This window comes from Pelobates fuscus, chromosome 1 (genome assembly GCF_036172605.1).
Source record: "Pelobates fuscus isolate aPelFus1 chromosome 1, aPelFus1.pri, whole genome shotgun sequence".
In the NCBI taxonomy this organism is placed as follows: Eukaryota; Metazoa; Chordata; class Amphibia; order Anura; family Pelobatidae; genus Pelobates; species Pelobates fuscus.
The window spans coordinates 319,389,339-319,401,508 of record NC_086317.1 but is presented as its reverse complement, the minus strand read 5'-3'; the positions used below and the strand labels follow the sequence as shown (position 1 = coordinate 319,401,508).

Here is a 12,170-nt window from a genome sequence, read left to right as displayed (position 1 = left end):
ACAAATAACCTAATCTACACAGAATGTAGAGATCCCTGCTCAAATGGGTATCCATTCTAGGAGGGCATGTGGTAAAATAACATAAGTGGAAGAACAATGAAACGTATAAATAGCATTTATTGGGAAAAGTTAGCCAATAAAATGGTATAGACGCCATGGAAACCAATGGAATGTTCCTACCAATTGCTTACATTTTTGCACTTTGTACCAGAATGACCGTACATACATAATCCCCAATGTGTCAGAGGGAAGGGAGATATTTGTCATGAATGTTGGGATGACACTTGTATCTAGGTCAGGGATAGGCAACCTTCGGCTCTCCAGATGTTGTGGACTACATCCCCTATAATGCTCTTACACACATAATGCTGGCAAAGCATCATGGGAGGTGTAGTCCATAACATCTGGAGAGCCGAAGGTTGCCTTTCCCTGATCTCGGTAAACTTGTTTTTGGGAGAGCTGTAGAGTGTAAATGAGGTAGAGAAAAATCAACTGTGGAATCACTAGTTATGTGAGAGCAGACGAGGGCTAATGAAAGAGAAAAATTATCCAGGAGCATAAGACATCCAAACTAGATAGATTTTAAGGAACTTCCTAAAGGACTGGAGACTATGGTGATATCTGCTAGGAATTGTTGAGGTATTCTGTAGGTATAGTGCTGCTCTTGTGAGGTCTTGAAGGAAAGAATTGGTAATGCTCACATGTGCAAACAGCAGGCAAATGTAGTTTTACAGAAGACACAAGAAGTGGTGTACTTGTCAATTAGAGTGGATATGTAAGGGAATTCATGAAGATGTTTGTCAATAACGAAAGTCACACAACGATTCTGAACTTGCTAAGAACCCTTAGTCCACAATTCTGTGTATATAGCGGGGCATACTTTTTCCATGGTTTATATCCCTGTCTGTGAATAGGCTGAATATTTCTTCCCCATTTATAGCTTGCATGGTGTATGATATTTTTAAGAAAGAGGGTATATTAATCTATTTTGTGTTTTGTAAAACTAGCAGATTTCAAATTGAACAGTGCATTGATGTGTGCTTATTTTCCCCCAGTTACTGTCCTGGCAATATTTAATGATCTGCGGGCTGACGTGGATCTGTATGCACTTCTGTTTGGTGAAAGTGTCCTCAATGATGCTGTAGCTATTGTGTTGTCTTCGTAAGTAGTTTTCTCTTTTTTTAAAGACCAATGAATACATAGACATGCGATTATTGGAAAATAGTTGCAATATAATGGTGCACCTGAAAAAGAGAACAAAAAGACAATTTGCTAAAAAACGTAAAAGGTAATGTTTCATTTGTCAAATAAAAATGAGAGCACTGTTATTAATGGAAACTGATTGAAGGTGTTATGGAGTCTGCTTGCGCCTGGTCCTGCATCAATATGAAACCATTTACTCACCGTTTAGCAGAGTAGCTTGATTTCTGGAAGATTGCAGTCTAGTGGCAAAGGTGGAGTTATACTCTGTCTTACTCCATGCCAGGCATAGTGAACAGTGATAAGTCCTAATCACTGTCCTAGTAGCTGCTTTGCATTGCTGTAGTGTAGGGTATCACCTTCTGAGGTCTTTGATTAATGTGCAGAACCCCCGATGGACAAATTGCTGCTTGGGTAGTGGTGGCCCAGGGGTGCAGTTAAGGTGAGTTATACTTACCTGATGCTGTCCCCTGTGGGCACCATCTTGACCATTTTGTAAAGATTTATTTTCAAAATATACTCTATTTATTATGGGTACTAGATACACTTAAAATTGATGCAGGACTTGTTTGACAGGAGTGCCGTTAACTTCAAGCTTTTGGATAATCATCAACTAAATCATAAACAAAAGAAAGTTTGAGGACGAAATATACGTGAATTGTGTAATTCAAATAGAGGAGGATGAGTGAAGTCAAAGAACAGCCAACATTGTCATCTGTTATAACCTATAAAACAAATAGCCACATTAAGAGAACATAAAACGCTTAACTTGTTAATGACTTGTGAGATTTATTTTATTACTATGTACAGTGAGATCGCTTACAGCATATAAAAACACCATATAGCAGACACCTATGAATGTGAACGATGTCTTCATAAGTAAACTGTAATAAGTCCATTTGCTCGTCTGTAAGCAAAAGCCATGCGTTTTCTTTCTGACAATCTATTTTCAAGATAATGCAATTTAGAAAAAAAAAACAAGACACTTATGCGTCATATAGACAGTCAGAAACATAGACCTAATTAACTGAAACAACGAACAGCTGGCATATAAAATGAGTCATATCGGCCATTAAGTTCCCTAAAAATGAGAGTCCTGAATCTACATTTAACACCAGTCAGCTAAGGAGTTCTCAAGTTAACGACTCCCATTAGACCTCTATTTGGGGGAATTTTTATGATAAAGAGAGAGGGATTATGTGAGAAATGAAGAAGAAAATTGTAGGATAAGAAGATGAGAGAAAAATAAGAGGGGGAAATCTGAAATGGCTTCCGGGTTGGGGGGGGGGGGAAGGGGGGGGGGGGGGAGTAGAGTGCTTGTAATAACAGGGAACTAGGCAGATAAATTCAACTTAGACCTAATTCAGTGGGATGTTGGACCCAATTCAGTGGGATGTTGGACCCAATCAGCATTGAGCAAATCTGACAAGATTTTAATGAATAAACAGCTTGGGAATGATCACATATTGAGATTAGGCTGGGCTTCGTATAGCTTTTAATGGATCGAGCTAATTACACAAGCTGCCTACATCTCTTGGTCTTATAAGATTATTAAACCAGTACTCGTTTTCTAATCAGTCATTAGACGATCTATGGAAAACATTGTGGAAGCTTTACCTCCCCTATATCCGATCTAAGGACTACCTTCAAAAAAAATTCTAGAGGTATTTTTTTGTTTTGTTTTTTTTAAACTTAATGTAAAACCATAAAGCTTGTTTGCTCTTACATAGAACTGCTCTCAGATATTGGAAAGTACTCAGTTTTGCTGGTGGAATGTTTAATTAATATGTTTCTTGCTACATCTGATGTCCAATTGTACTTTTTCCTAGGTCCATCGTTGCTTACCAGCCTACTGGTGAGAGAAGTCACACTTTTGATGCTGCTGCGTTCTTCAAGTCTGTTGGAGTCTTTGTTGGGATATTCAGTGGCTCATTTGCTATGGGCGTTTGTACTGGTGTTGCAACAGCTCTTATATCCTTTTGATTTTGGTACTGAAACACTTAATACCATCCCTTTGTTGAGGGCAGAAAATGGACTTCTGATATAGAAAGGCATTTTAAATGCACCTATATCATCATGTCACCCTCTGCCCTACTGTGATTAGTTGAATATATTAAAATTTCCTTTCACACCCTGTTGTCACCCAAGGGTTATTGCTCATGGTCCTTTTGAGAGTAGAGTGTTTAGTGAATGCTGCCTAGTTTATTCAGAATATTTCAGTTGTTTTAAATACGGTTGTTTTAAACGGTTAATTACCATAGAAACCAGTAATGCAGAGCAAAGTTTTTTTTTTTGTTTTTTTTTTATCAAAAAAGAAACAATGCAGGGATTCTTCAATTGCAAAAAAGCTGATAGTATGGCCTAGCTTCAGAGCACTTGAGCTGATTATCTGGGTGTTAACACTAGTCCACACTCAAAGAAACATATTGAATGGCACTACCAGCTCAGGAGACTTCTGGGAACTACATCAAAGTCCTACACGAGCCTTCCCTCCACCGGGGGCTTGTAGCAAACTGCCGCGGTCTGTGCTGAGTAAAGGCAGTGGATCTCCTTGCTCCTAAGAGCTCAGTCTGGCTTTGTTGCTCTTCAACCCCCTCACCCCCCTCCCATCTGGACCAGCTGGGGTTATACCGGTCCCCACTGGACAATCTTGTGATACCTATACTGCACTTACTCTGGGCTCCAAACCGCAACCTAGCTACGCTACGCTGTATAGTACATCTAAGATGGTGGCTGTTTCACCAAAGCAACTACTAAACCAAGCAGACCCAAAAAGCCTAAACTGGGTGGAACACTTTGAAGCCAGATTAGATAAGCTGTGCCAGAAGTACTGAAACCAGCTAGCATGCAGATTGCGCACTCTTCACACGCTTGTCACTCCACAGCCTAAAGCAAAAGCCCCAACTTGCTTTCCCTCTTCTAGGAAGAAGCCCACATGGAGCTATGCACCTACTCACCCAGACGACGAGATACTAAGCTTCTTTGTCCTCAATACAGCTTGATGGATCCAAAAGTCTAAAACGCGTGTCGTTGGGAACGCAGAACCATGAGACCACTGTTAAGAGCTCTGGCTGGAGGCCAGCATACCATCATAGAGATGATTAAACCAGACAGTCTGGAAACATGGGCTCGGGGGAGAGGTCCCATCGGTGAGGCAGACGGTGGCGGTGGCTGGGACTACTCCTCCTTGGGCATTGGCTGATTCGTCTGCAAACTTTACCTGCAGCTCAGCTGTTCCATTGCAGATTTCACGGTACTTCATGCTATCCATGCGTATGCCTAGTTCTTAATTTACTTTTGTTTTTCTCTTCTCTTGATGTTTGCTGATGGGTGCTTACCTGCAGTTGTTAACACTAGGGAAATCTTGCACTTGGGAATTGGCTCATTAAATCAAGCTTTTCTAGACAGCACTCCTATCTATGGCTCATGACATACTGCTTTATCTCACAAAGGTATTTTTATTTCTAACACATCTGCTTAATATTATTGCAATACTATGAGCTGCCTTTGACACTGTACAGCATTTAGAGCCCCCCTCCCTGCCATGTATCAAGCAGGGAGGCGGGACGAAAAAAATATAAATAATAATAAAATATTAATAAAAAAATAATAATTAAATAAAATAAAAATAACCATAAAAAATAATTATTAATTATAAATTGAATAATTATAAATAATTAAAAAATTGCCCACCCCCCACCAAGGCTCTGCAACACACACACTGCACTCATACACATACACACACACTGCACTCATACACATACACACACACTGCACTCATACACCCACACACTGCACTCATACACACACACACTGCACTCATACAAACACACACTGCACTCATACACACACACTGTAAATAAATATTCAATTAATATAATTTTTTTAGGATCTAATTTTATTAAAAAATTTACCAGTAGCTGCTGCATTTCCCACCCTAGTCTTATACTCGAGTCAATAAGTTTTCCCATTTTTTGGGGGTAAACTTAGGGGCCTCGGCTTATATTCGGGTCGGCTTATACTAGAGTATATACGGTATTTCCTCCGCAATTTCCCCCTTCTCACCCAGCACATTTGGGCAGGAAGGCAGGGGTCCTCCTTGATCCATAACCTGCACAAGAACCACAAATTGTTAGGGTACTTGTAGTGTCTATTTAACCCTTTAAGGACAGTTCAGTCTTTGCTGTCATAAGAATTTGTTCTTTCAGGATAATATTCCAATATAGAATGTCTTATTCATTTAAAAAGTACAAGGAACGCATGGAGTTGCTAAAGTCAAATGGACAATACATTTCATGCTGGAATAAGTCCTGTTGACACCAGATTGGGATGCTAATTCATTTTTTTTTTTATTTTAATGAATCTAACTTGTATATTCAGTTCTCATACAATACAAACTGAAAGTGTTTTCTTTAACCTCCTGATAACGTAACCAAGTTTACCAAGCTGCACTGCTTCCCTTTGCTGGAGACCGCTCTGTTCTTCCTGCTGTCATGGAGCACCTTCCTTCTTGCTGAAGCCTGTGGATTTACTGGTAAGTTTTGTAGAAACGGATTGGATAAGGGTTACTGTTCATTTCTGTAACAAGAAGGGTTATCTCTGCAAATCTACGTTTACTTAGAAGACCCCTTTCCTACCATGCTGTCAGAACAGGTTATTAATCAATTTCCCATAAAAATTGCAGATGCCCCGCTGCTACTAACATAAAAAAATACGATAGCGTTAGGAATACAAAACTGTATTTTTTTTTACACTATAGTGTACGTAAACTCCCCCATCGCTAGTGAATGTAGGGTTAATTAGCCTTTCGTTCACGTACCACTTTCCAGTGTCGAAAGTCCTCCTCTCGAGACATCATGACGACAAGGGAACCTAATGTGCGAGTTACAGATTTCCCGTTGGAAAGTATTGAATCAATTCTTTCCTATCAGGATTTTAGTGACTGGACTTCTTCATGCAAAGGACGTCCAACGTCTTTACCGAGTTAAACTCCCAAGGTGCACCAAAAAGCGCCTCTTGTGGCTGTTTTTGAAACTGCCACAAGAGGCTGTCTTAACCTGCAATGTAAACATTAAGGACAGGGGCACTTCACCAAGACCACTATAGAGTTTCTTTAACCACAAGAGACAGAAAGAAATTACTGCAAACATTGACTGAAGTGATATTATCTCACAGCAAACAAATCATGTATGCAAAGTATTTCACGTATGTTGTTAATGTTATTATATGTATACACTTTTTGATAGTGATCTAAGCACTATTACACCTTGCACACAAGGGACTCCATGTATCATAAGTACAAACAACTGCTTAAAAATGTAGCTATTTACAAAGACCTCTGCAGCTGCAAGAGCGCCCTTACTTTTTTTTTAATACCATAGAAAGGGGTGTCTCAATGGGATAATGCTTGAACTTAAAATTTGTTGGAGCCTTTCATAGGTTCCCTATAAATATGAGTTTATTCAAACAATGTTGCACGCACATGCACACAGACACACATAAACAGAATCATATACAGGTAGTAAAGCTTTAATTATCCACCTTCTCCTCCCCTGTTGCTTGCCTTTGTCAGGGGGAATGAGTATGGCACAAGGGCTCCAGTCTTCCATCCCTGGAGTTTAGAAGTTGAGGAGAAGAAGAGCTATGCCACAGACAGCATAGCCTTCCTTATATGTCAGCACAACACATTAACCCCTTAAGGACACATGATGGAAATATTCCGTCATGATTCCCTTGTATTCCAGAAGTTGTGTCCTTAAGGGGTTAAATAGGCAGCAGGCTCCAATATATGACCTCACATCCTAACACTTTCCCCCATCTGGTGCTATCACAGAATCGCTTGATAGAATATACACAGCTCTACATGCACCTCCATAGACCCACCACTGCTTCCTTTTAACCATCTTGTGCATGTGGCATCCATATGCTGGATGGGTACTTGTCATGGCTCTCCTTCTCTGGCTCATGAAACTTTCAAACGACTGGCAGTTTTGGCTATATAGGCCTTAGATCCGCTTATTGAACACTTACACTTATTAGGTCTGATAAGTGAATATGCCGTGAACCATGATAAAAAAAAAAGTCTATAGAAAATTACTTTGAATTGTTTTTCAATGAAAATATATGAAATGAGTTTCCATAACCACCTGCACTATTCTGATTCCAGGTGTGGTGGCCGTCCTTTTCTGTGGAATCACACAGGCACATTATACCTATAATAATTTGTCAGTGGAATCAAGGAATAGAACCAAACAGGTAAGTGCAACAAATCTATTTTAGTATCTCATTTGTGACTATATCTGAATTCAAGAATATTTCCAAATCTGTGATAATGTTTCCCCACCCCCTTTTATAATGTGTATATATGTAGTTCAGCCAAAGAAAAGTTCACAAGTTTGTTTAATTTTTGCCCTAATTTTGGGAGTATACTTTGTGCAGATATTATTCTATTTTGGGGTACAGCAATGCATACCCCAAGGAGTACATCACATTGAGCTAGATTGACCCCAGGGTTATATGCTGAGGGTGTTTTAAGGGCGAGTTCTAGCGTTTTAAACTTTAAATGTCTATACTCACTCTTGTCCACTAGCATGTCATTTTAAATGCAGTGAAGAGCCACAGATTTATTATAAAATTTGAATATACCTTTAATACTCAATGAATTCCTAATGGCAAACTGTGGATACACATTTCATATAATCAGTTTTGCTGTATAGTGGATGTATAGTTCTTGTAAAACAATTGGTGTCAATTGTTGATAACATTCAGAACTTCTTTCATTCTCAGCTTTTTGAAGTTTTGCACTTTCTTGCGGAGAATTTCATCTTTTCTTACATGGGGCTGGCCCTTTTCACGTTCCAGAAGCATGTTTTCAATCCAATCTTCATTGTTGGTGCTTTTGTATCCTTCTATCAGTTTGTTTTAGAAACTTGTTCATGTACATTTAGCATGTTATTATTAGGGATATATGATTTACACCAGGGTGCCCGAAAGGTAGAGCCCCAGATGTTGTGGAACCACAACTCCTATGATGCTTTGCATGCCTTTGGAATGGCTTTAGAATAGAATAGAAGGTGTAGTTTTAAAACATCTGGGGATTTACCTAATGGGCAGCCCTGCTTTACACAATCACAGTTCTTTCACAATAGGTCATTATGATGGCATAGATTGTCATTAGTTAAAGTGTTAAGCATCTAACTGCACTTTAAAAAGAGAACATTATTGATACTAAGGGTACAATGGCATTGTGGAATGGTTAAATTAATCAGTGCTGTGCCTATAATCAAAATGGTTGATTTCAATTCCCGTTTTAAAAACAATGGTAGCAACTGTTTTGCTTCTAGAAAGGTTTCATTTGATTTTGTGTAATTTCCCATGAGTCAATACAAAAAGCAATACATCACAAACCTAAGATATGACGGTATTAATATATTTTAAAGGTCTTGTATAAATATAATCCAATTTCCCTGCTCACATGTATTGATGTAACCACCGTTGTGTCCAACAAGTATGAACAGGTAATTGTTCGTTATTGCACCCTTGACCACTGGCTGTTATCAGGTGTCTGTGTTTGTTGGCAGAGCTGCTCATATCTACCCACTGTCCTTTTTTCTGAACCTGGGCAGAAGGCACAAGATTGGATGGAACATTCAGCACATGTTGATGTTTTCAGGTATAATATATTGGGTGTAGTTATTCAAATCCCGACTTAATATATGGGATAAATCAACAGCTGTTATGACTTACTACCCTCGGTAAGACACATACATGGATAGTGATTATCAGTTCGAGTCTTAAATTCCGCCACTGTTGGGAATATTTTTAAAAATCTCGTATTAGTAATTGTAACCAGGGTGACTTACGCAAAATGTAAAATGCCTTCATGCTGTCAATTGCACAGTTGGATCAAATCCCCAGGCATATTTACATACCGCTGCAGCTATAATCATGTGCATCTATGTGATATGGCTTCACAGCTGGGGATGTAATTGCTTAATCTTACAATTTAAGTATGATCCTATTGTGTTCTCATCAAAAAAGAAAAGAAACTGTAACAAATTTTGAAGTGGACAAGTTGCCTACAGAATCGATAGCGTCAATAAAGGTCTTCCCAAACCCCTTTAGTGGCAGTACCCCGTCTTCTTATAGCTTGAACCTTTCGTTTTCCCAGACAAAATTAAATATATATATTCATATGTCAATGGAAATTACTTTTAAGGGGAGACGCTCCTTCCCAAAATGTTTAATACTATGTTTATTTATCCCTCTGTTTAATAAATAAGTATTAGTGAGTTGTGAAAAATAAGAATACAAGTAGAAATCCATACACCTTCATCTTCGCTCCCTGTCAATCATTGTTACAAGCTCTGCTCTTGCATGATGTAGTTCGTATAGAGCAGGGGTTCCAAATACAGTTTTCCCGTGGGGCCCTTTGACATAGTGTACCAGCATCGTGGAACCCCCAAATTTTTTTTGCACCATAGCGCCAACCTTTTAATTAGCAGAGTGTTTTTTTTATAGCAAATGTTGGTTTATGGTATACATACACTAATTTCTACAGATAATAAACAGATTATAGTACTTAGGAGCAGGTGTGCTTTTGTGTGTAAAATTGGTGTTTGTATATAATTTTAGCGTTACAGGGGTGTGTTTGCATTTAAATGTGGATGTACAGTTGTGTGTAGTATTGGTGTTTGTATATAAATTTGAAATTTGAATTCAGGGGTGTTCTTGTATGTAATGTTTGTGTTTGCAGGGGTGTGTTTACATGTTGTGTTGGTTTGATTAATGCGACGTATGCACATGCACTGCCACATGCATACAAACACAGATATACATACACATTAACACACAGATACACACATGTAAACACATCGATACATGCACACACAATTAGATACACACAGTGACACACACGCACCTTGGCACATACAGCCAGCTTGACACACAGGCACATACTCATTGACAAACACATTTGAAAACACACTGACACATAAACACACAGATGCACACATTTAGATACACACACTGGAACATACACACACTCAGATACACACGTTGACGCACAAATGCACACACACATACACACACTCTGATACACACATCGACACTCACACATATACACACATGTTGCCACACTGACACACACACCTAGACACACTGACCTAAAGATACGCGCACACACACACACACACACCCACACACACACCCCCACACACACACACACACACACACTAAAGCACACGTTGATACACATAGTGACACATAGATACTGACACACACACAGTCAGATACACAAACTGACACACAGATGCATATGCTCCAATACACACACTGACACACGCCGCACCTTGACACACGCCGCACCTTGACACACGCCGCACCTTGACACACGCCGCACCTTGACACACGCCGCACCTTGACACACTGACCTAAAGATACACACATATACACACACACACTAATGCACACGTTGATACACATAGTGACACATACACACACACACACACACGCACGTACACAAACTGACATACAGATGCACACGCTCCAATACACATACACACATCGACACACATATACACACACCGAGGCACACTGGCACACATACACACACATTGACACACACACACACTCAGATACACAGTGACACACAGATACAAATGCTGACACAGCTACACACACACACACACACACACACAATCTAATGTTTATATATATTTCCTCTTCATTTTCAATGTTTGACCTAGCTGTGCCTGGATTAAACTGTATTTTGCTGTTGTGCTGTGATATTATTTGTTGAATATTTAATATAAAATCAAAGTATGCATATTTCCGAACACTGCGTATTTTATTTTTTCAAAAGCCAACACATTACCCCAATATTACCAGCTCTAAAACATGAAACATTATACATAAACTTTAATATGCTGATGTTAAGCATTCATTTAACCCCTTAAGGACCAAACTTCTGGAATAAAAGGGAATCATGACATGTCACATATGTCATGTGTCCTTAAGGGGTTAATAAAATAGTTATTGACTTAATATCTGGAATCCTACATTTGACATTTTGAATACAGCTTGCATCCATATTTATTTAAATTTGTAGCTCACATATTTGATTTTTTTTTTTAGAAATAATAGGATTTGGAAAGAGGCCATGGTGCTCGTTAAATCTGGGGGGATGGGGGTGAAGATGTGGGAAACAAAAATCTCCAGTTTAATAAACACCTTTAGCTTTCTGGAAGGTGTATTGTTGATATGTTGTACTTCCTATTGAATGCATTGTGATTCCTAAACCATTACGTTGCAGCCTTTTGAACTCACAAAGTCCTTCCTTTCTCCATAGGTCTTCGAGGTGCTATGGCATTTGCTCTTTCCATTCGAGATACAGCTTCGTACGCTCATCAGATGATGTTCACCACAACTCTTCTAATAGTCTTCTTTACAGTATGGGTAATTGGTGGAGGAACAACACCAATGTTATCGTGGCTCAATATCAGGTTAATATCTCAAACCATTTTTCTTGTGTAGAACAGAACCCAGGTCCAGTAAAATCACCAGCAGTGTTACTCACATACCCTCATGTCTCATGTTATGATCAGATATCACAGAATGAACTTGGCACTTTGGTAAATAAGCACAGTAAAACTCTAGGCAGGTCTGATTTGTAGAATGATCTTCGAAAGTTCCATATGTTTGGTTTCTCCATTAAAGGGACACTCCAGGCACCCAGACCACTTCTGCCTACTGGAGTGGTCTGGGTGCCAACTTCCACCACCCTTAACCCTGCAAGTGTAATTATTGCTGTTTTTATAAACTGCAATAATTACCTTGCAGGGTTAAGTCCTCCTCTAGTGGCTGTCTATCTTAGAACACGAAAAGTGTTTTAAACGACGCTGGATGTCCTCACACTATGCATAAGGACCTCCAGCGTTGCCTAAATCCCCATAGGAAAGCATTGAATAATG

General features: G+C 39.2%; 1 protein-coding gene across 3 annotated transcripts in view; it reads left to right on the top strand.

Annotated features, from left to right (window-relative positions):
* The window catches only part of SLC9A7 (solute carrier family 9 member A7), an 87,793-nt gene that overhangs the window by 55,316 nt on the left and 20,307 nt on the right, over positions 1–12,170 (top strand). For 2 of the 3 annotated variants that reach the window (XM_063459370.1, XM_063459351.1), the window contains exons 6-12: positions 1,056–1,161; positions 3,030–3,171; positions 5,629–5,734; positions 7,367–7,455; positions 7,987–8,100; positions 8,761–8,872; positions 11,549–11,702. In XM_063459370.1, the coding sequence (XP_063315440.1) occupies positions 1,056–1,161; positions 3,030–3,171; positions 5,629–5,734; positions 7,367–7,455; positions 7,987–8,100; positions 8,761–8,872; positions 11,549–11,702 (823 nt within the window). Of the gene's footprint in view, positions 1–1,055; positions 1,162–3,029; positions 3,177–5,628; positions 5,735–7,366; positions 7,456–7,986; positions 8,101–8,760; positions 8,873–11,548; positions 11,703–12,170 lie in introns of all 3 variants that reach the window. The other variant, XM_063459360.1, reaches the window with a different exon arrangement.